Raw genomic sequence first — 24398 nt, 5'->3', positions numbered from 1 at the left:
GGGCATTCCTGGAAATGTACCTGGAATCACAGCGGTGCACCCGTGATTGATGCTGCTGCTCTCCTGGGGATTAAACCCAGGCTGTGAGCATTCCGCACAAGCACGCTACCAACTAAATTAAGCGGCGCCATTAAAAACATATTTGTACATACTAATTTATCGATTTGGACAAGTGCATAAAGCACTATTGAGGAATGTCTGGTTTTTTCCTTGAAAGGGTATTTTCAAGACTAAGTTTACTAAGTAATTCTTGGGATAAGTGGTCTATCTTTCCAGGAAAAGAAAATTGAAGAACTTTGACTAACCGAATGGATTTTACTAAACTTGGTCTTGGGAGGACAAGAATCATGAAGATGGAGTGCTAAATATAGATGCTGTAAAACTCGGGGGAACATACTTGTGAGCCCAACACTAACAATTAGCAAGATGTGTTATCACTAGCATTAAAATAGGAAATCTGAGCCCATTCCGGGAACATTGTCATGAACTGCCATAGCCATCCCGGCTCTGGGGTGGCTCCACACTCCAGGTCCTCAGCTCAGGGGACAGCCTTATAAGGAAATCAGGCTAGAGAGCAGATAAGAGCACCAGAGAGTACTTAACATTTCCAGAGGCCTCCGCAAATATTAACTCATTCATTCTCATGGTGTCCGGGGCCAGCTATGCTAGCATTCTGAAAGAGCCTGGGGGGGTGGGGGGATCCCTGATTAACTACAGTTACTTATAGTAAGGTGGGAGGGGAGCTGGCCACCTTCCTTGGGCACCTGGCTCTGGGCCAGACAAGCTTAATGAACGGGAGGGTGGAGAGTTATTTCTCAATTTTGACAGTAAGTGAGGAACAGGCTCCCCCTCCGTCTCCTATCTCCCATAGAGTCCCCACAAGATTCCAGGCCTTAAAATAACTGAGCCTCCCACTTGAGCAGTCTAGAAGAGTGAGGCCCTGTCTGGTGGGGATACACGGAAGGGTGTGAAATGTGCTTTCTCCTTCAGGGAAAGGAATTTAGCAACTAGCAAAAAAATAAACAAGCTGGGTGTGGCGCCCACCTGTAATCCCAACACTGAAGTCGAAGAGGTTTAGGAGATCTCTGTGAGTTCAAGGCCAACCTGAGTTCCAGGACTTCACAAATGGACTCAGGCAGGGAGTGGGAGAGGGACAGAGAGAGAGAGAGAGAGAGAGAGAGAGAGACAGAAAGAGAGAGAGACACACACACAGAGACAGAGAGATACAGAGAGAGACACGGGGGGGGGAGAGGGAGGGAGGGGGAGGGAGAGAGAGGGAGGGAGGGAGAGAGAGACAGACAGACAGAGAGACACACAGAGACAAAGAGAGATACAGAGAGACACAGAGGGGGGAGAGGGGGAGAGAGAGAGAAGGAAACAAATAATCCATTACAGTTAAGGGAGGATGAAGTGGCTTCATTAAACTTTTAACATGAGAAACCTTTGGAATGAGTTATGATTGTTAAAGAATTTTGAGAATCTATAGGATATCTTGAAGTCGAATGTTATAAAAGAGCAGCAATTATACATTTCAAAAATAAAAAATAAACCAAGTGCAATAGCCGGCAATCCCAGCAAACAGGAAGTTAGAAGAGGGAGGACCGGATGAGGAGTTCAAGGCCAGCCTGAGCTCCCTGCGAAGCTTCTCAGAGCAAAGCTAGGCAAGACAGAACCCAAATGACAAATTTATGAGACTGAGCAACTTGTAGGAGGCTTGATGTGTCCTAGTTCGAGCCCCAGCTGCTTCACAACATGGAGCCATAGAAAGGGAGCTGGAACAGGAGATTGCTATCTTCCAGCCACAGGGAGCTACCATGGGTTAACTCTGTCCAGGGAGGGACCCAAGATCTACACCCCACCTCTAAAAGATCCACCTCACTGAAGCTGAGGGAGGCCTCCAGCACGTGAACTTTGGGGGACAGACCCAAGTTCATCCAATCATAGCACAGATACGAAAGGATTAAGTGAAAGCAGCAGGCAGCACAGAGAGCATGCTAACTCAGGACCCAGCTGCAGTCCTGCAGGGGTAGTGAGCCCCACAAACTAACTCCCACCGGTAAACAGGAACAGATAAAAGCGTAAGTGTACGCCAAGTACTGACGCAAACCAGGCCTTAGAAATCCAGGGAGTTGGAGGTCAAATGTCAGATGGCTTTGCAATAACTACCCCCACCCCACAAAGGGCAACAGTATACTTCCTCAACAGATGAATAAGAAAAAAAAATCCCCTTGACAAAATCTAGAATCACCTGGAAGATGGGACACTGGAGATGCCCAAGGAGGATTATCTTAATTGCATTAATTGGGGTGGCAAGACCTGCCCACTATGGGCAGCTCCATTCCCTGGCTTGTCCAGGACAGTTAAAGGGGGAAGGGAGCTGAACAGCAGCTCACGCAATCAGCTTCTCTGCTTTCCTACTGTGGATGGGATCCACCCAGCTGCTTCGAGCCTTGATCCTTGGCTTCCCGGCAAAGAGGATCAGAATCTTGACCTATGAGCTAAATAAAATAAACCCTTTCTCCTTTAAACTGCTTCAGTTAGAATATTTATCACAGCAACAGGGAAGTAAACTAAGACAATCAAACATCAGTGAAGACTATTTCCACCACCCTATTCATAAGCTAAGCATTAATCAACAGCCAGCTGGGAACGAAGCCCAGTGGGCAGAGTGCTTGCCTAACATGCATAAAATCTCAGGCTCAAGAGCTCCGGGGCCACACTGAATATGGTAGCACACCTCACACCTGCAGCTCAAGTCATCATTGGCGACTTAGCAAGTTTAAGCCCAAACTGGGCTACCTGAGATCTTGTCTCTAAATACATAATCAATCAACCAATCTCTGAGAATGGTTATCCAAACCTTTATAGTCCCAGCACTAGAAAGGAAGAGGCAGGAGGATCTGTGAGTTCCAGGACAGCCAGAGCTACATAGTGAGACCCTGCCTCAAAAAAAGAAAGAAAAGAAAAGAAAGAAAAGAAAGAATTATCCAATTGCACTTTCAGGTGTGAATGAAGTACATAAATTACAGCTCAGTTAAGTGCAGTCAGTGTTCCACACTAAGACACATGGATAAAAAAGGTCAGCCAAGTGGTGACTTTAGTCCCAGCACCCGAAAGTGGATCTCTAAATTCAAGGCCAGCCTGGTCTACTGAGAGTGAGTTTAGTATGTTTGCTAAAGTGTCTGGTCGTGTATCAGTCACCAATGGCATAGACAGATAATGAAAATTCTTTAAAATACCCCCCAATGTATATCCTTCAACTAGACAGACGCCACTCCTCCCTGCCCTTTCTAGTCTCGATTTTGTTTCCAATTTTATTTTACGCATGAGTGTTTTGCCCTACATGTAAGTATGTTTATCACGTGTGCCTGGCGCCTGTGGAGGCCGGAGGAGGGCTCTACATCTCCTGGAACTAAAGTCAGGACAATTGGGAGGTGGAGGTGGGTACTGGGACCAGACCCTGACCAGAGTCACTCAGTTTCCCTGCTCATATCTCCGACTCCGGGGCTCATGCCTCTCTGCCTGTTTAAATCTTCATCTCCCAGAAGCCCACACGTCTCCACCAAGTCGGCTCCCACTCTGGCCCCACTCTTCTCCCTCTATTTCTAGGTCCATTTCATGTGCATCTCTCGATGTCATCCACGTCATCTGATCTCAAGTCATTATCCTACCCTTTCCTGAGTCCACGGGGGTGCTTCCAACTAGGCAGGAATAGAGTCTCACTCACCAACTACCTCTACACCCCCAGAAAGGCCAAGACAGTAATGCCAGGCTGTCCGTCTGTCTTCAGCAAAATACCATTCCTGCACCCCCAGGGGAGTCATTCGGCCTCCCTACTACTCAATGTTCTCTTCGCCATCTGTCAACTTGAATCAAGGAATTCAAGACAATAAGGCACGTGCTTATTTGCCAAAGAGCTTCTAGTTACTCTGAGGAAAGTGCCAGGATGCATTAAGAATCCAGTTGCTCCACGAACTCAATAGGAATTCACACTCAAATACGCGTTAAGAGCAGAAAATGCCAAAAGCGGGGCGAATTCCACCCTTAAACAGGCAGGATGAGTCAAGACAGAGGTTTCCATTACATCCGCCTATTTCCTGGACTCACACTGCAACAACATGTGCACAGGCTTTGCGGAGGGTGTGCTCCACAGAATGGCTCTGGGAACAATTAAGGAGGCCTGTGGGCTGGGGTTAATGACAGCTGCCCTGCCCACATGAGGAGACCTGAGCTACACTCCTCAGGCAATGTTTGGCTCTTGGTATGCTGCGGGCATCTGCCTGACAGCCCCTCCTGGGAGCACAAGAGCACCCCGAGTGGCTTAGGGATCTCTATGGCTGCTTCCACACTGGGGATCCATGTCTCCCCCTTTCCTCACGTGAAGAGGCAGAAAGGGTATTCTCTTAAGCACATGCACGCCATGACCAATCCCAATGCAAGGCATTGCTTTTTAAATAAGCTCCTTTGGGGCTAAAGAGATGACTCAGTGGTTAAGAGCATTGGCTGTTCTTTTTGAGGACCCGGGTTGAATTCCCAGCATCCACACGGCAGCTCACAACTGTCTTTAACTCCAGTTCCAAGGGATCCGACACCCTCACACAGACACACATGCAGGCAAAACACCAATACACATAAAACTTTTAAAGTGGCCAGTGGTGGTGCACGCCTTTAATCCCAGCACTCGGGAGGCAGGGCCAGGTGAATCTCTTTGAGTTAGAGGCCAGCCTAGTCTACAGAGCTAGTTCTAGGACAGCTAGAGCTGCTACAGAGAAACCCTGTTTCAAAAAAAAAAAAAAAGCTCCTTCCAGCTGTCAAACTAACTAGCTGATCAGTAGCTGTGGGTCACACTGACCAGAAATATCTATTACTGTCTCCTTCCTCTACCCAAGAGCAAACCAACTATGTGCCTGGAAAATAAAAAGGTCCAGGACAAACCCACAGGTCCTGAGACACGTGTCCATGCTGAGATATAACCAGTATGGTTACAGTGGCGTCGGTGGAACCCGACAAACGCTGGGGGTGATGCAAGCAATGCTGCAGGATGGCCAGTGGCGGACACACCTTTAACCTAGCACAAAAGAGGCAGAGGCAGGAAGATGTCTGTGAAATGAAGGTCAACCTGTCTACATAGAGTTCCAGGACGGTCAGGGCTATGTAGAGAGAACCTGACCCCCAGCCCCTGCCAAAAAAAAGGGGGGGGGGGAGAAAGGCTCAGACCCAGTTTTAATTTCCAGCACCCACATGGCATCTCATACCTGCCTGTAATTCCAAGTCCAGAGGGTGCTATGCTTTCTTCTGACCTCCAAGGGTACCAGGCACACATGTGGTACACAGACATACTGTGGAGTTTGAATGTAATTGGCCCCCATAACCTTACAGGGAGTGGCACTATTAGAAAATGTAGCTTTGTTGAAGTGGGCATGGCCTTGTTAGAGGAAGTGTGTCACTGTGGGGGCAAACTTAGGAGACCGCCCAGGGTCTCAGTTGACATCCTGTTGCCTACTTCTCCAGCCTACACGCCACCATGTTCCCCGTCATGATGATAATGGACTGAACCACTGAAACTATAAGCGAGCCACCCCCAATTAAATGTTTTCATTTGGAACTGGAGAGATGGCTCAGTGATTAAGAGTTCTGACTGCTCCTCCAGAGGACCTGGGTTCAATTCCCAACACCCACATGGCGTCTCACAACTGTCTGTAACTCCAAGACCTAACACCCTCATACAGACATGCATGTTTTACCTTGCACACATAAGGTAAAAATAAAAATAAGTAAATAAAAAAACAAATATTCAGTTATAAGAGTTGCTGCAGTCATGGTGTCTCTTCACCTTTTATTTTTAGCAATAAAACCCTAAGAAACATATGTTCAGGCGAAACACCCATGTTGTTTATATATACATATAGATGTATATAAAGTTTAAAAAGGAATGCCACATATACATTGCACAGCAGAACCGCCCATCAGCCCACATGAGCAGCCAGTAAAACACATCAAGTCCCTCGTACACCTCACAGAACCAACACTTCTCCTTGTGTCCCCAGAAATTACCACTATGTGCTAACTGAGGCAGTACCTGCCTCAGTGTTAGAAGCACACATTGTACTGCACACCAGTCATGAGCAGGGGAAGACGGACCGGGTGTCACAGAACAAATACAATGTCATGCAAGGAGGCGTTTTAGCATGGCCCTTTAAATTTCAGGGGCAGGGGATGCAGGAAACCAGGCCTGTGATGCTCTTGGTGGGAGTACTCGGTGCCGCATTTCAAAAGAAGACTTGGCAATAAACATCAAATGTCTTTACAAAAATGCATGCTCTTTGACCCAGAAATTCCATCTCTGAGACTTCAAGCTAAGGAAATCACTTAAGAGCACAGGCACCGTTTTAAGCAGGAGCATACACAGAACTAGTTACACCAAAAGGCTAGAAGCCAATGCCCAATAATAAGGAGTGAGCTAAACACACTAGGGCATATTCAGGCTATGGCACAGTTTGAAGGTTTTTTGGTTTTTCAAGACAGGGTTTCTCTGTGTAGCTCTGGCTGTCCTGGAACTCGCTCTGTAGACCAGGCTGGCCAGCCTCTGCCTCCCGAACACAGGGATTAAAGGCATGCACCACCACAAACTGGCGCTTTTGAGTTGGCAGTTTAAAGGTGGCCACAGAGCTGTCCCTGCTGGGTCTGAAATCAGGTGCCATGTTGTTTAAGAAGCCTCTAGAATACCCGAGAAGCAGGCCAAGGGGATGAATGAGGAAAGGTCTTCCACACAGAAAGGGCAGCAGAAGAAGGCTGACAAGCTAAAATCCAAAGACACAGGGAAGGACCTCTGGCCAGAGGTGAATTAAGAAATTTGGCAAAAGCTGAGCGCATCCTTTAATCCCAGGAGTCTGACGGCAAGGGAGATGGATCTCCGAGTTTGAGGCTGTTAAGTTTCAACCCTGGGACAAACAACTAAAGTACCTATGACCTATGGAAGAGGACCCGGCTGCTAGGTTCTCCCAGCATCTCTCTGTTCCTGTTACAGGTATGGATCGCAACACACCCTGCCCTCTACCCTGAACTCTCCAGCCCGGGGGACTGGGCTACCCTTCCCCCAGAGGCTCTTCCCTTATATAATCCAGACATCCTGGTGACCCTGCCCCTTTTGTACCTTTGGCCTCCTGGCTGCAGCACCTGGCTCCCTTTCTCTCTTCCCCTCCCCCTCACCGCTCAACTCAACCAGGTCATGCCCACTCTGGACTCTCCCAGATGTCCCTGCCTCTGGCTATGCTCTTCAACACATCTATAACAAACTTTCTCCTCCACCACACCCAGGGGCACTCGTGTCCTTTCCTTTTCATTCAGAGGCCAGCCTGGTCTACCAGAGCAAGTTCAAGGACAGCCAGGACTAATAAAAAAAAGAAACCTGAAGCCAGGCGGTGGTGGCGCACGCCTTTAATCCCAGCACTCGGGAGGCAGAGGCAGGCGGATCTCTGTGAGTTCGAGGCCAGCCTGGTCTACAAGAGCTAGTTCCAGGACAGGAATCAAAAGCTACGGAGAAACCCTGTCTCGAAAAATCCAAAAGAAAGAAAGAGAGAGAGAGAGAGAGAGAGAGAGAGAAAGAAACCTGACAAAAAGCAGGTTCCTTGTGCCTGAGATGACAGCAGCCTCTCTTCCATTCCTTTGGATATCTAGATTACCTGCTGTGACATTGTTCCCCTACAGCTAGAATGAAGTGTTATTACAGCCTGTTGGACATTGTAATGAACACACCTCTACATTAAATGAAAAGCAATCCAAACACTCAGATTTTATTTGTTAAAAATGTACATATGAAAAATAAATAAATAAAAGATAAAAATGTACATATAAGCTGGGTAGTAGTGGCGCACACTTTAACCCCAGCACTGGGGAGGCAGGACAGGAGGATCTCTGTGAATTTGAGGCCAGCCTGGTCTACAAAGACTAGCCAGAGCTGTTACACAGGGAAACCCTATCTCAAAAAACAAAGAAACAAAAAGATGTGTGTGTAGACAAACCTAAAGTGGTGTTCTGTCTAAAGCAGTGTTCAGTCCTTCTCTCTTCTCAGACAGGGTCTCAAGTAAATAGACCAGGCTGGCCTCAAATTCCCAATCTTCCTGTCTCAGTTCCCAGAGGGCTGGGATTATAGGTATAAGCCACCAGGCCCACTCTTATAATTTTCTTTTCTTTTTTCCTTCCTCCTACATTTTCATATAGGGTTGGAGAATGCAAAAGACTCCATCTGTCAATAAGAGAAAAACGTTTCCTAGTGATATCAAAGTACCATTACATGAGGAATGAGTGGCCTTTTTGGGTCTTGACAATGTCAATCCTGAGTATCAGATAAATTATAGAGCAAAAATAACCACAGAAGCTGGGCAGTGGTGGCTCATGCCTTTAATCCCAGAACTTGGGAAGCAGAGGCAGGAGGATCTCTTTCAGTTCAAGGCCAGCCTGGTTTATAGACCCAGTTCTGGGACAGCTGGGGCTGTTACACAGAGAAACCCTGTCCCCAAAAACAAAACAAAATATCCACAAAATGGCTTCACAGTGGCTCACGTGTGGAAGTAATTCCTATAAATTCTTATTATACAAAGATGAAAAGGAGAGGCACTTGGAGAGCTCCCTAACGGTTTAGGAAGAGACACTACTACCTCTGGGCTTTCTCTTTATATCCCAGTGCAAGAGAAATTCTCTACATTGTAGGGCTGAAATTGACTCAGTGATATGGAGGTGGAGAGGGTATTTACAGCAGGCTCTACAGGGAATAGAGTGCAATTTCAGTTTGGCAAGTGCAATGAATGCTTGTGAAGTTTGTAGAGACTCCCAGCCAGCACTAGACTGAATGCAGAGGCTGGGTCAAGCTGTGCCTCTGTCTACTTTTCCCTGTACACGCATTTATTTCTATCAAGGCCACACCAACAGAACGACTCACCCACGGCCAACAGTGACCTATGGTATGACAAAAGACGAGCAACCTTTGTCTTGCCTCCGTTCCCACTACTGCAGCTGGGAGGAAGCGATTAGGACACAGCTGTAGACAGAGAAGCCAGGCTGGAACTGAGGTAGAATCCTGGAGGAATTCTGCTTACTGCGATTTGTCCTTACACCACCCTGGACCACCTGATCAGAGGCAGCTCTGCCCCCAGCGGTCCAGGCCCTCTCACATCAACCATTACTAAAGAAAATGACCCACAGGCCAAGCTGATAGAAGAACACAGGTTCCTCTTCCCAGATAATCTAGCTGGTGGCAGGTGGGCTAAAACCAATCAGGGACAGCCCCACGAGGTTTTCGGGAACGAACAGGTGTGGCATTTAACATTTTGGATGGGGCTTCAGGTGTAGATCAGTAGTCAAGCAAACAAGAACAAATCTTTGTCAAAATTGAAGGCTCACAGCATATCCCAAAGCCATATGCTGTGCACTTCAACTCTTCTTCCCTTTTAAGGCAGTCTCTGTCTCTATCTCTCCCTCTCTCCTTCCCAAGAGTCAGCAGGCAGAGCACACTATGACCGAATGGCAATAGGCACTGGCCCCACAATGGGCAAGACACTTGCTTACCTTAGATTAGCTAAAACCGTGGAAAGGACAAGCATCCCTGTGGAGGCTTTTCATGTTGACTCTGGGTTTACCAATAGTGCCACGGATGTGCAGAGCTACACACTGCAGCACCAACAGAACCAAATGCTACGCTCAACGTGTACACCTACAAAGGAACTTATGTGATCCATGCTGCTTCTGACTCCTGTTCCATCCTGCAAGGTCAACGTGCCATGGTCAATGCACAGAATTACTGGCGCGTCACCTCATTCTTCTGCTCTGGATTTCGCACAGGGCAAAGGAGCTTGGAGAGTGGGTCCCCACACACACTGTGACACATCTTTTTACAAGTTAAAGTCATGTTAATCATGCATTTAAAAATAAAGACAAGCAGCCAGGCGATGGTCACACGCGCCTTTACTCCCAGCTCTTGGGAGGCAGAGAACTCTTGAGTTCGAGGACAGAGTGAGTTCCAGGACAGCCAAGGCTACACGGAGAAATCCTGTCTTGAAAAAAAACAAAAGCAACAAAAAAAGCATATACACCTAACATACACGGTGTACAGCCACTTCCAAGTAGATCCAGGTCAAAATGCACCTCTGTTAGGTCCAAAGGGGCACCCCAAAAAGGCAGAGCTGGTCTTGTCATAAACGGGACTTTGGCTCAGTAAACTGAATGACTGTCATCAGGTAAACAAGCCTAATAAAGATGGGTTTCTGTTTACCAAAAGCGCCCCCCCCCCTTCATCCAACCTTTAAGGACTACTACCCTGGTGAGGGTAGCTACTTCTGGGTCAGTTGCAACTGTTGATGAGCTCAGACTCACATAAAATCTGCCTGCTTCTCCACCCTTCTGCTCTTCCTCCTGCCCAGCTTGGTGTGTTTGATTCCCAATAAACCCTTCTGTCTCCCTATGGTGTGGTCGGGTTTGGCAGTTTTGCCGGGCCCTCGCTTACAGTTCACTTAAGTGTTTTTCAGGCGTATAAAGGCCTGGGGTTACAGGTTGGTGGAAGAGACTTCCATGACTTCTGCTTTAGGTTCAAGCCCTCACACCCGCCTTAAGGCAAGGGGTAGGACGAGTTCAAGGCCAGCATGATCCAGGACCAGGACAACGGGGTAGTCTCATAGAGTAACCCTGGGGGGGGAGGAGGGGGACACAGGGCACACAGGATGGGACGAGGAACAAAAAAAAAAAAAAAAAAAAAAAAAACCTTGGGAAATGTTTCAATACTTCAGACACTTATCAGTGAGAAGAACTTTCCCCTATGAACTGAATTTCCAATGCTCCCTTTCTCTTAACAGCCCCGGGGCCCCACATTTAAAATACAGAGCTTCCCGGCACATTCAGCACACAAATAAAACCCTGTAGAACTGAGATGGGAATGGCTGCTCTAGTGTTATCTCTGCCCTTAAAGTGCTGCGTTAACTGTTAGCTGCTGGGGAATAAATACTCCGCCCACACAAAACATTATCAGCTGGCCTCCTGAATGTAGCAACTAAAAAAACAAAAGTCTAAAAAACATCCTCTACAAAGATGCGTTTTTCTCTTCTGCCGAAAACTAAGAAAAACACAAGCCCACTTTGAGCAAAATGTGTGTTTCTACTTACTAGTGGGATGGGATCTCCTTTAAAAAAAAAGTGCTGGGAAAGTTCATTGCTGCAAGTCAGCAAGAATTTGTACCAGCTAAACAAATAAATCAATCCTGATACGGCACAACTACTTAGCTGGCACCCTAAATCCAGGACCCCACTGTATGGACTCTAACCTACTAGTAACTTTCAAATAGAGGAGGTCCAGGGTCTGAAACCCACTGGTTACAAATTATTTCGTTGTTAGCTTAAAGACTGGCTAGTACAGACACCACTGTATGACAGTCTCTTCAAATTAAGAAACGGATCCGGCTTTATTTATACAGGGACAGGGTCGCACAGTCATGGCCAACCTCCTGCCTCAGCCTCCTCACTGCTGGGAGGATGTCTTTACCGACACACCTGGCAAGAGCCCTTTTGTCTGCCTTTCCCGCTGTGATTACATCTCAGCATTCCATGGGCTTTTAGGCAAAAGCTAGAAGCCCGACATGACACACTAGGTATGTATACCTCTGGACAACCGGCAACCCATGCCTTTTTTCCCTCCTTGGGGTTTCCTACCCTCCTAAAGGGCTGCTAGACCCCACTCTTTTCTTTCTTGGGCTCTCACAGTGGGTACTACTACCTGGTGTTCTGGCACTAGAGCAGTGGTTCCCAGGCGCTACACCTTTGAGGGTTGTATATCGTTGGGGGTCAATATTTATATTACAACTCACAACAGCAGCAAAATTACACATATGAAGAACCAAGAAAATAACTGTATGGTTGGGGAGGGGTCACCACAACACGAGGGATTGTATTTAATGGTGGTGGCATTAGGAAGGCTGAGAACTGGTGCTCTAGGTAGAGCCCGCTCACCAGCAGATACTCCCCTCACTGCCCTCTCCAGGAGAAGAGCTAAAGCTGGGATTCCAAGTTCTGGTTTTCCGCACAACCCTCTCAAAGCACAAAGACTCAGGATGGGCCTTAAATAATCCTTTTGTTTACAGAGGGTCATTTCCTGCAGCCGGCTCACACCCACAGAGTCACGCCCAATTCCCTAGGAGATCTCAGCACTAGTTTGCTTACTAAAAACAAAAAAATGAAACCACTGCAGGTAGGCAATCCAGGTGTAAGAAACTTCCCTAAAACAAAAAAGAAATTCCCAAGTCTAGGGCGCTCTGGTTTTTCCTCGCTGTATTAAAATAATTTAACAAATAAAAACAAAACCTAAGGGGTTTGCATTGAAAAGGCTCCTTAACTGTCTCTGCAACTAGACCGCCAGGGCCTTTTCCTGCATCCGGTGTCGCCGCTGAGAAACAGAAAGTGAAAAGATAGGACACACAGCAGGCAACATCTGTGTGTACCAGCACTCCCGTTTAGTTACAGGAAGGGAGGCCTGCTTCCCTAAACGGCTTAAGCGACGTGTCCTCTGTCCCCCAGGCTACACTGAAAATGAGATAATAAAACTGAAGGGTGGTGACAGGCTGGCCAAGCGCTGACTTCTTCTAAGAACATAGAACTTTGGTTGTGGGATTATCAGACAACGGATGACCAGGGCAGGACAAGAACCCCTCCCCCGCCCCCAATACAGGTCAGATTGGGACTTGGTGTGCAGTGCAAACGAGGCCAATCCAAAGGCCAGCGTTTTCTGCTCAATTAACAGATGGTGTCCATCTAATGATAAGCCAATGACAAGGCACATTTCTTTAGGCCTGAGATATTATCTGTTCTGCTCCACAATGAGAAGCAAAAACAAAGCGGAGGAATAGCCAAGTTTACGGAAGACATGTGGGTGTGGCCTGGGGTAGCTCCCTAAAGATTCCTTCACATTGGAACCCAGGTGCTAAAAGTCTGTGCCAGCCACCCAAAGCCAGAATGACCCTGAACTTGTATCTTTGGAAGCTAAAACGGCACGCGGAGAGACTTAGTCAAAGGCTCAGCAACAACTCCAGGTGATAACAACCCTCTCAAGGCCAATGTCACACCTGGCAAAATTTACCTGACTGTCTCTCCTATTATTCATTCATACCAGCCACGCCGGCATTTCTGTTTAAGTGCAGTTGTGTTTAACTAGACGGTAAGGGAAGAATTCCTTTATGTGTGCAAAAAGACTGTCTGCCCCAACTCCCACAAGGGATCAGTCATATACCACCCGAGCAAAATCTCAGGAGGTTGTGAAATGATAACTCTAGTTTCTGATGCAATCAAGTGGGGGACTGGGAATCAGAAATATCCACCTGGAAGACAGAAAAACTTAAATCTCAGCCAGGCGTGGTTGCTCAGGCCTTGATTCCCAGCACTGAGGAGACAGAGATAAGTGGATCTCTCAGGTTCCCCGACAGCCAGGATTCCATAATAGGGAGACCATGCCTTTGGGGAAAAAAAATTAAAAAGACAAGAAAGAAATAGGGAAAGAAAACAATCCGGAAACTGCTGAGAGGCTCCGTGATGACGTGGCGTAGCACACGGATGTGTCTGCCTCTGCAAGGCAGGTTTGTAAGCATTTCACTAACAAACACGAGGCATTGGTCTAGGCTCTGGGTTTGGTTTTGGGTTTTTTTTTTTTTTGTTTTTAAAGACATCAAATAAGACGAAAAGTTTCTTCTACCATTGGCCTATCAGGGGTACAAGGTAAGCAAGTCCAATAGCACACAGAAAATGTCAAGAGATGCCATCTGGAAAATAATGGTAGAAACATGGGTCACAGGTCTCTTTCTGGGTGACACGCACTGAGACTAGGATAAAGGTCAGGACTAACCTGTAGGCAAGCAGACTGGCTGGCACCAGGCAGGAAGGAGTCTGGCAAATGGGCATATCTAATGAGGATCCGAGGTACTAAAGCTTTATCAGGTGAGATTGGGATTCCCAGGAGAGGGGGCCAGAGGTCCAGAAAGAACCAGTCACATGAAGCTTGTGTGACTCGGGAAATTTTTTTAAGTATTTTTATTTTCTGTGCACAGATGTTTTGCCTGCATGTGTGTCTGTGTGAAGCTATCTGAGCTCCTGGGCTTAAATCACAGGCAGTGGTGAGCGACCATGGGGTGCTGGGAATTGAACCCAGGTCCTCCAGAAGAGCTAGTCAGTGCTCTTAAGCCCTGAGTCACCTCTCCAGCCCCCAGTCATGGGACATTTTTAAGCTCCTACCCACCTACTGTAAAACCTCAGACAGATTAATTTAGCGTCTCAGGGCGCCTCAGTTTTCCTATCCCTGAACACAGCGTGACAGCTTCTCCTTTGTTAAAAGGCAGGGCATTTGCACCACACACTTACACAGGGCATTTGCACCACACACTTACACAGGGCATTTGCACCACACACTTACACAGGGCATTTGCACCACACACTTACACAGACCAAAAAAAAAAAAAAAAAAAACCTGTAATCTCAGCACGTGGGGAAAGGGTCCATAGGTAAGGGCAGACTTGGCTATAGTTTAGGCCATTAGGAACGCCAGCATCTTAAATGAGGGGGTGGGGCGCAGTGTCCACTTTGGACTAGCTATATAAATGCTCAGTCATTTAGCATGAACAATCATAAATGCTTTTTCCCCTCTTCAGAGACAGGTTTCTCTGTGTAGCTCTGGCTGTCCTGGAACTCACTCTGTAGACCAGACTGGCTTCAAACTCAGATCCACCTGCCTCTGCCTCCCGACTTCTAGGATTAAGGGTGTGTGCCCCCACACTTGACCACCTAAGGTTGAGAAGGAAATTCAAACCACTGTGAGCATGACTCGCTCCAGCAATTCCGCTGCTCACTGCTGGAAAAGTACTCAGTCATCCTGGGTAAAGCAGAAATTCAACTTAAGAGAACGGAGAGGAGCAGGCTAAGTGGAAACCATAGGTTACCCTGACAACCAAGGCTAGCCCCTAATCACCTAACATCAAGGGCCTGGAAGGGAGGGTCCTGTCTTGCCCTCCCCCATCACATGATGCCGACTGGAGGAACACGACAGTCAATACAGAAGCCTCTGGAAGCTCACACATCCTCAGTCTTGTAACTCCCACCAGGGAAGACAATGACACCTCCAAGGCACACCCCCCACCCCCAGCACAAAGGAAATTCTGCTACTTCAGTAATAAGATCGCAGTTTGCACTTGTCCCCAGCGGCCTCAAGTATGCCAGCCTTGAGGTGGCAAAGAGGAGTTTGCACAAAACGAGATCCCGCGGAGTCAAAGGAGAAAATCGTCTGTAGGATTCCTCTTGGAAGCACACTGGCCACCGGCCAGCATCATCTACCAGGTGACATAAAGGAATTTGGAGTATCAGAGGACCCTCATCAGTAAGGTTCATTCACTCCTGGAAAGTAAGGACGAATTGAAGGTGGGAGTTCCAGCCTTGACGAGAGAGACCGCTATCCTGAGCCGCTCAGATTTCTCGCACCTTAGCAAAATCCCAGATGCCGACAGGATTAAAGCAGCCTGCCTAAGCACTTCTACTGCCTTTGAAATTGGCGCAATGACACTGCATTTACAAGCTGAAATCCCGGCCTCCTTTCCCGGTGTGAGCTGCATCTCTTCCTGCCATTTCTTCCTCCTTTTTTGCTATTCATTAATATGCATCAGAATGGCTATGGCGGGGTGAGACCGTGCTAGAAATACAACCACCTGTTGTTGACAGCTTTCTCTAAGATCCTTTCCAGGACTGCTTTTCAGTGGACCCTTAGCAGAGTACCAAACAACACCTGCAGGCAAGTAGCGTAAAGGAAAACGTGATCCGCAGAACACATGACCTTGGGCGGCCAATGCTCCACTCAAGCCTGGTCTTCAAGGAAAGAAAAACTGCAAGTCTGGGTACTGACGGATAATATAGGGGAAAAATCAAACTCCTCGGACTTTGATGAAAGCAGAAAAGCATGAGAAATACTATACAGAGCTAGATATTTCTAACTCCTCTCCCTTCCCCCCCCCCCGCAGCTGATAAAGACAGCAAATACTATTATAATCAGGCAGTTTCTAAGTAATGCATGCTCATGTATTAAAATTAGTTCTTTCCCCCTGAGAACTTCCAAGTCTCTCTTCCCCCAGAAGCCTTTTTTCTTTCCTGGCTTTTCATCACAAGGTTTCCCAGGGATTGGAATTCCATTTTCTAGACACTCATACACATGATGCGCATTTTCAATTACCAAGCTATCTGTGAACTGTTCTGAAAAATCCTATTTTAACATCTGGCTTATCCTGTGCACCCCAGACTCAGCATCATCACTCCTACCTGCCCTATACCCAATTTGTACTTCCACAAACCAACCATCCAATGGAGAACCCAAAGAGGTGTTGAGGTCAACCCTTAATCTCCTCTCCAGCCCACTTCAGATGGATTCAGGGGCCTTGTGGATACTTCCAATGCTGGCTTTATGTCCTGAAATACTGAACAAGATCTGTGTGCGGCACGTCCACCCTTTGCCCTCCAGCAGAGGACAGACGCCCCTCTCCTAGCTCAGAAAGAAAGGGCTCCCGGGAGCCGTTCCTCCCCAAAAGGAGTCTTTTTTGTTTGTTTGTTTGTTTGTTTTTTCGAGACAGGGTTTCTCTGTGGCTTTGGAGCCTGTCCTGGAACTAGCTCTGTAGACCAGGCAGGTCTCGAACTCACAGAGATCCGCCTGCCTCTGCCTCCCGAGTGCTGGGATTAGAGGCGTGCGCCACCATCGCCCGGCTATAAAGGAGTCTTGAATGTTCACACCGCATGGATTCCTTGCCTGTCATCTTCCCCCCCCCCCCCCCATGATCTTTCTCATAGGTCAAAGTCTTTGGATTCTGCTGAATACCAGCCCTCTACTTCACCACCCTCTCAGGAGCAGGCTTGTTTCCAGTTCAAACCACCTCAACCTCGCTGTCACGCTTTATTAAACTTGTTAATTTGTGCCCGGCCATCCCTCCATTAAACACAAGGAGAGAAGGAAGCGTCTCCCCTAGCTCCTAGCACCTCTCCTGGGTCTGCACCTGATGGCCCTGGTCAATCAGGTCACACTTCACACTGCCTCAGTTGCCTGTCCATAAAAGGGACACGCAAACACCTGCACCAGCTGACTGTAGTGGGAAACACCTGTAATCCCAGCACTCAAGAGGCTGACACAGGAGAGGATGCGGTGTGCCGAGTGAGCCTGGTCTACACAGCAAGACTGTCTCTCACTTACTCACACACAGAGAGACAGAGAGACAAAAACCCTACATTAGTTTGTAAGGATAAAAAAATGGTTACAGGTGGTCCAGTGCCTAACTTGTAATACAGCACAGAAAAAAAAAACAAGCAGGAAGGAGTCAGTGATTGGCCAGGCAGAGTGGTTTATGCTTTAATCTCAGCAGAGGCAGAGGCACGAGGATCTCTGTGAGTGCAAGGCCAGCCTGGTCTACCCAATGAGAGACCCAGTTCTTCTACATAAATAGATAGATAGATAGATAGATACATACATACATACATACATACTAGTGTATAAAAATATTCCTGAAATTCTCATAGGGGAAATGATTCTGGCAGTTCACTCTGTTCCACAAACTGGGCAATTTTATTCTTAGAAATTCAAGCACATATACCCCTCCCTCAGTCAGCTTCAAGTTGCAGGTCACATCAAGCATCCCTCACCTCCGACACACACAGACACACACACACACACACGGCATTAAAGTTGTTTAAGATATTCTCCTGGTGCATATTAAAGATGGAGTTGTGGGTTCATAAAGTCATGCCCATTATTCTCCTACGAGCCCAGCGCCATCAGGGTCCGGAAAGGGTAGGATCTTACCAACATGGCATCAGTTTGAAGACTTGGTTCACCAGGTTTCCAGTCCACTGGACTACGCCAGCCACTTGTGCTCTAGCTGTCAAGGTTCATTCTTCTCATTCCTTCCTAAGTTTTTTCTTTGACCCAAGCAAGTACTGTTCAAGAGGGACCTTTGCATTCCTGTCCCCTGCCCCCAGGCAGACACTAAGGTGCCAAATGAAACTGAACACAAACATTCCAAAGTGGCTGTCACACAGAGCAGACTGTTTGGGAACAGGGGGAGCTCCCTGCTTTTCCACCTAGCAAAGACCATGACCGGATCAAAAAGGAGTTCCACGGGAGAACCCAGGTTCAAATGGTGAGAACCCAATAGTTCCACGGGATGAGTGAGTGCATCTATCTGATGGACTCACCTGTGCCATTGATGCTACAGGTGAGAAAGATCATTTCCCAATAGGTGGGTCACGACCTTTTGAAATCTCTAGTAGGACTCTCAGAATTAAGCAGGTAGCCGCCGTGTATATTCCAAACTCTAAACTTAGAGTGTGTGTGGCCGAGGGCCTGGCATGGGGAAATCGGACCACTGGGAATCCCATTAGACAGCATGCACATCTTTGCACGGTGGTCCAGAAGCTAAGAGAAGATAACAAAGAACTTCCCGGGAAAACAAGGCCTCCATGGATGGAGGGCGGGAGGCTCATCTTGGGCCAGAACAGAGGAAGGAATGGGCAGAAGGGGTCTCAGAGGCATATTAGAACAGCCCCGAGTGTCAAGTGTGGACTTTTCTGTGGTGGCCAGAGCTGGGCGGACAGATCTGGGGCATCGTGAGACCCAGCTGCACGGCATCATGCTGGCTTGAGAGAGGGTATCAGAGCATGGGGAGCAGCTGAAGATTACTAACAGGAGACAGGAGAAACGAAGATGGAGACAAAGGACATGTTGAGAGCCCTGAGGAGCAGCAAAGGCCTGAGCCCTGCCCAAGTCAGGCTCCTGAGCCAAACCAAACTCGAACCTGAAGGTTTGCTACACCTACATGAATCCCAAAAGAGTTTGACAAAATCTTCAAAGCCAGAAGGCTCACATAGCCATTTTGGAAATGCCAAAGAAAGCAATTCACAAGGACCTGTATGTAATCCACCAATTACATTCACTGTAGTTATATCTAGTTTTACATACACCGTTTTCAAAGAACTTGAGAAGCAAAGTGGAAGAGTTACTTGGGAGAATTCGGAGGGAGGAAAGGGAAATGAGGTAATTATATTATAATCTCAAAATTTAAAAAAAGTATTAAAACTTAAAATCCTGTTTGCTCAACAAAAACTTAGTCCTCAGGATGTCTGGAGCCTGGCTCTTAAGATTTTCCAGGAAGCAGTGGCCTGCGGGGACCCTGCCTTCAGACTTTTAGTTTCCAGACCCGCCTACTGTTATCATAAATATTACATACACAAAAATAATCTGCAATAAATATACATTTCAAAAAAAATGTATCCTTTAAAGGCTGTCTAACATTCCTATGGAATTCTAATGATTTGCTCAGCAAATTCCCGTTCGTTGAACAGTTTGAGAATTTTCGCCAGCATAACTCCTAGAAAGAAATCTTTAGGGGCTGGAGAGATGGCTCAGCGGTTAAGAGCATTGCCTGCTCTTCCAAAGGTCCTGAGTTCAATTCCCAGCAACCACATGGTGGCTCACAACCATCTGAAATGAGGTCTGGTGCCCTCTTCTGAAGTTCAGGAAGAATATTGTATACATAATAAATAAATAAATAAATATTAAAAAAAAAAAAAAAGAAAGAAAGAAATCTTTATTACCGCCCAATTTCCTTAGCGTAAACTCTTAACAATACAGGTACTAAATCAAAGGAGGAGAACATGTTTTGATGGCCCCTGCCAAAACTCCACAGAACCACAGCCCTTAACTTCATTGTTGATACCCTGTTCCTAGTTAATGGCTCTAACACTAAATCCGGCAGAAACAGTATGAGACGTCACCTCCACAAAAGCATCAAGGCAGAGAAACTGGAAAACCACTTTTGGCAGAGTAGCCTAGAATGCATGCCACATTGGTGGCTCTCTTCGGACATCTCTCTACCGTGAGGTCACATCTCCATCCAAACCACTGTCACCTACTCCTGGCCCACAACTGAAACAAGTTCACCATATTAGATTTGGTTTACAACACAGAAGTGTGCAAACCTGTGCCAATCGAAGCTTCCAGAGGCCGTGCCCGGAGATCTTGATGTGCCATGAGAACCAGAGGTTAGCCCACACCACTGGCATTCCCTTTTCCTCTATGCCAACTGTTAAAAAAAAAAAATCCAACAACTTACAACCCCAGTGCTTTGGCAAAATACTAACTAAGCACTCTGGGAGAGCTGAAGTAAAAACTGCATGATCCTCTCAGGGTCTGACTTGATGTGATTTCTCCAAACATCTCAATCGACGGTGCAACACGGCCAATGCCTGCCTCTCTGATTTAATTACTGCTTTCCCAGAACCGAGATGAATTTTAAACTGCTTCAGCATAAGGTGATCCACCTACAAAGTGCCCGAAGGCATATGAATGAAACTAAAAATACAACCAGATGACATGTTCACCTCATTTCCAAAAAGGAAATCACTCGCTGATGAAGTTTTGTAGGACGGGGTCACAGTTATGTCTGAACACAAACTTACTAATGATAGTGATTACGAGACAGATTATGAGATCATCACTCACATACGTATTAACTTTTAATAAAACCTGATCATACAATTGGAGACACATTCTAAGAACTTTTTTTTTTTTAAACTTTTGTTTAGAGAAAGTGTCTCCCTTGGCTGGGCTAGAACTTGCTACATAGACCAGGCTTGGTCTCATACTGGTCTCAGAGACTTAGAAAATGAAGGAATTATAACCACACCCAACTAAGAACTTTTGCTTCAAAGTAGAGCCTTGCTGTGGAGTCAAGGCTGGGTTCTGAACGGGTCAACCCTCCTGCCAGCATGACTTCCTAAATTGAAAAGTGATGTAAGAAACACCCCAACACTCTGCACAGACACACAAAACCCTTGCCACTCTCGGGTCCCAGGAGAATGACAACCGGCTGTCCTTGCAGAGAGCATACATGGTACACTAGAAAGCCAGATGTATTCTATTCTCTTATACAGACTGCAAAAATCTTAAAATTCCTCTTCTTGGTTTTATGTGCTATATTATACAAAGCTGCACAGATTCTCAAAAAAACTTTTCAACCACAGAAAATATGTACAACCCTTTTTCCCCAAATCCTGGACTTTTCAGTCTACACAACTATATCCACGTGAGCCTACTAGTCTCTAATAGAGACTCAGGGTTAAAACATACTGGATGTCAGGAGGAGCTGCTTTCAGACGTAGAAAGGAAGAAGAAAGCCTTGAATTAATTCTCCAATGTAGGAGGAGAAAGTCTACACCCCACAGTGAGCTATGAGAAACTGTTTTCTCTCAGTGAGGGGTGGACTCACTTTCCCAGTTCGGTTTAGTAGCCACCGGAAATTACAGCAAGCACATTTTTCTTCTCTTGTCTTCATGATGTATACAAGATTGTGTGTGTGTGTGTGTGTGTGTGTGTGTGTGTTCTGCTTCCTAGAGTCCACTCGGAGGCTTTTCAATGCATCTGAGCAGTGCGGATCCCCTGGGTGGGCAGGGAATGGGTCCAGTGTTGTGGTTTTGTATAATGACAAGCACATTAATGGGACTCACCAAAATACTGTACTTGTTTTACTTGTGGCTTTCAGGGTTGTTAATTAAAAAACTAGAGGTTTTCAAAAACCAAATATACACAAGAACAGAGAATTATGATAAAATTACCTGGATCACTCAAGATTTTCTTTCCCTGATTGTCTATTATGCTAGCCAGGTGTGAAGGCAAATGCCTTTAGTCCCAGGACTCTTAGGCAGGAATTTAAGCTCACAGCCTGACTGTGTGACCTGGGAAGCCCTATCTCTAAACAAAAACATATATCAAGTGGCTAGTGACAGAGTGGCTGGCTGCCTGGCACCTCTGTGGTCCTGGGTTCATCTCCTAGTACTGAAAAAAAAAAAAGGGCACACAACTACAGCTCATTCCTCATGGTGTATGTGTTTTACACACTGCCACTGGTGAACAACCTGAGCTCTGCAATCTTTCTCCTCCACTTGTTTCTTAAATAACAAATATTTCACTAAAAAAGATAAAACACCTCCCAGAATCACACGCCACACTCTCGTGCAACAGGGTAAATAAGGCAGCTGATTGCTCCAACACTGTCCATTACTAGACATGATCACCCAGAGGAAACGTTTGCAGCTAAGATCAAGAGAAAAATCTGACTTGCCATCATTTTTAGGCGAGTGGGTATGGGATTTGGAGACAAGCCTATTGTTATCTACCAAAACCTTATAAAAAAAAAAAAAAAAAAAAAAAAAAAAAAAACCTCTGGGGTTTTGTTATGTTCCAAAATCATTTTAAAAGGACCAAACTTTGGTGTTTTTATTGTTGTTATGAGCTTTTTCCCAGTTGCAATTTTTCTGAACCGGATGAAGGAAGAAAGATGGTTTTTAGCAGGGATAAAGGTAGGGCTGATCTGAAGAGTTACCTTGTTGTGTCCGCTAAAGCATGCTTGAAACCCAGCAATTTCTCAAAAGGCAAGAGGGCATCACTTTTTTATGTTTAACTTGTCAGGAAATCGAGTGAAGAGCAGCAGGAACTCGCAGCTGGCTCCCAAGCGCTGTTATCATAAAACGGCAAATAGAACCTTCCAAAAGCAATACTTGCTTATAAAAGAGGTAATTTCTTCAGGTGGGGAGGCAATTGTCAGCTTTCTTCAATTCTCTTAGGTGCACCTCCCTACAACTGTGGTAAAACCAAACTCTGCACTGTTTTGCATGAATTTAGGTCTCTTCTGTCTTCCCTATTTAAACAGTTCCCATTTTACCAGAGGGATAGTTCACATAGGTCAGAGAGATGGGCGGATGATGGAACTCTCATGTTTGGTTTCAGTCTCGGTATCTTAATTTGCACCCGGTGTCTCAATTGCCTCACCATCCTAACTGCTTTAGAGTCAGTTTGAGTTGCGTTCACCCTCCTTATTAGGATGTGATTTACCTGTAAGAACACTTTCTACGTTATAGTGGGTTGGGCAGTTTCTGCTTCTGCTCACTCAATTCTAGAAGACCTTAAAAAGGATAAATACAGTTTCTTGGGACCTCCAAATAAACCCACCTGCAGGAGTAAAGTCAGGACAGGACGCCACAAAAGCAACCAAACTCATTAGTTCCATGCACACCCCATCCACACATATTACTCGAGTGTTTTCAGTAAGAAACACACCACAGGCGCAAATTGTTTTTAATCATCACTCCAAGTGTGCCACATAAAGTTGTGATTTCCCCATGAAAACCCTCCGTGCGCCTTTGCTTTGGGGAATCCAAAGCTTTTAGCCCTTGTTATTCTACGCTACCCCACCCCACCCCCCAATCCACTTCGCCCAGGTTCGGCGGGGGTCTTCGACTCATCGGAGAAGAATGCGGCTAATGAGTTATCTATTAATCCAAAATGTCTCAGCTAGGAAGATATTTCACCCAGCACTTTTAACACCGAAAGGGAGGGAGGGGAGTTGGGGTCGGAAGTAGCTTTTAACGAGAACTTTCCCAGAGTTTTTTTTTTCCTTCGACCATGCCTCCCTCAGATTTCCAGCAGCAGACGCAAAACCCAAATCTTGACCCTCCCCGATCCCAATCATCCGAGGTCACCCGGGAGTCAGCTCTCGATTCCGCTTTCAACAGCCCGGGTAGACAAAGCTGAGCATTCTACTTACAAAAGTCTCGGGAAAGTCCTCAAAAAGTTATGCAATGGGAGGCATGAGGACGCGCGTGGACACAGCCCCGCGCCCGCGGGACGCCGCGTCCCTTGGCGCGCCCCCACCCCGTGCGCCCCGAGACTCCCAGCCGGCTCCCCCTCCGTACCTCCTCCTCCTGAAGGTTGGCCTCGCTCGGGGTGTTCTCCTTCTCGGCTTTGCCTCCGCCGTTCATCTTCCCGGTCCTTCGTCGCCGCGCGGGGCTGGGGCGCGGGGCTGAGGCGAGGGCGCGCTCGCCCGCTTGCTTGCTACCTTCCCCCGGGCGGTCGAGCGAGCGAGCTGCGGGGCTGGAGCCGGGCGGCGCAGTGGGGAGCCGGGGCGAGTGGGGACCTCCGAGAGGCCGGGCGAGCCCTGGAGTCGGGACGGGGCCGAGGCGGAGGAAGCGAGGCGGCGGGCGCGGTTGGGACCGGAGCCGCCGAGGGCGCGCTGCTGGCAGGCTCTGGGCAGCGGGGCCGCAAGCAGCGCGCTTTCTCTCGCTTTCCACCCTCCTCCCCTTCCCCTCCCCCTCCTCCCTCCGCCCTCCCTGGACGTGCGCGGCCGGCCGCAGCCCAGAGGGACGCTGTTCGGGACCGCGAAGCCCCCTGCGGGAGGAGGAGCGCGGGGCGGAGCGGTCGACCCCAGGGCCCGGCTCGACGGGGGGTGGGAGGGGGATGTCACCCGGGCCACGAGGCCGCGGGGTCGGCGGGAGGAAGGTCGGGTCCGCCCTCTCTCTCCA

General features: G+C 47.3%; 1 protein-coding gene across 5 annotated transcripts in view; it reads right to left on the bottom strand.

Moving 5' to 3' along the window:
• The window catches only part of Rbpms (RNA binding protein, mRNA processing factor), a 146832-nt gene extending 122663 nt beyond the window's left edge, over positions 1-24169 (bottom strand). For all 5 annotated transcript variants that reach the window (XR_005976311.1, XR_005976312.1, XM_041673925.1 and 2 more), the window contains exon 1: positions 23793-24169. Coding sequence is in view for 3 of the 5 variants with exons in the window: in XM_041673925.1 (XP_041529859.1) it covers positions 23793-23858 (66 nt within the window). In the remaining 2 variants the exon portion in view is untranslated. The remainder of the gene's footprint in view (positions 1-23792) is intronic.
• Positions 24170-24398: the final 229 nt, after the last annotated feature.

This window comes from Microtus oregoni, unplaced genomic scaffold, assembly GCF_018167655.1.
Source record: "Microtus oregoni isolate MIOR12 unplaced genomic scaffold, Mior012 000024F_ref0000369, whole genome shotgun sequence".
Lineage (NCBI taxonomy): Eukaryota > Metazoa > Chordata > Mammalia > Rodentia > Cricetidae > Microtus > Microtus oregoni.
Note: the sequence above shows the minus strand (reverse complement) of the source record. Positions and strands in the feature narration are given on the sequence as shown.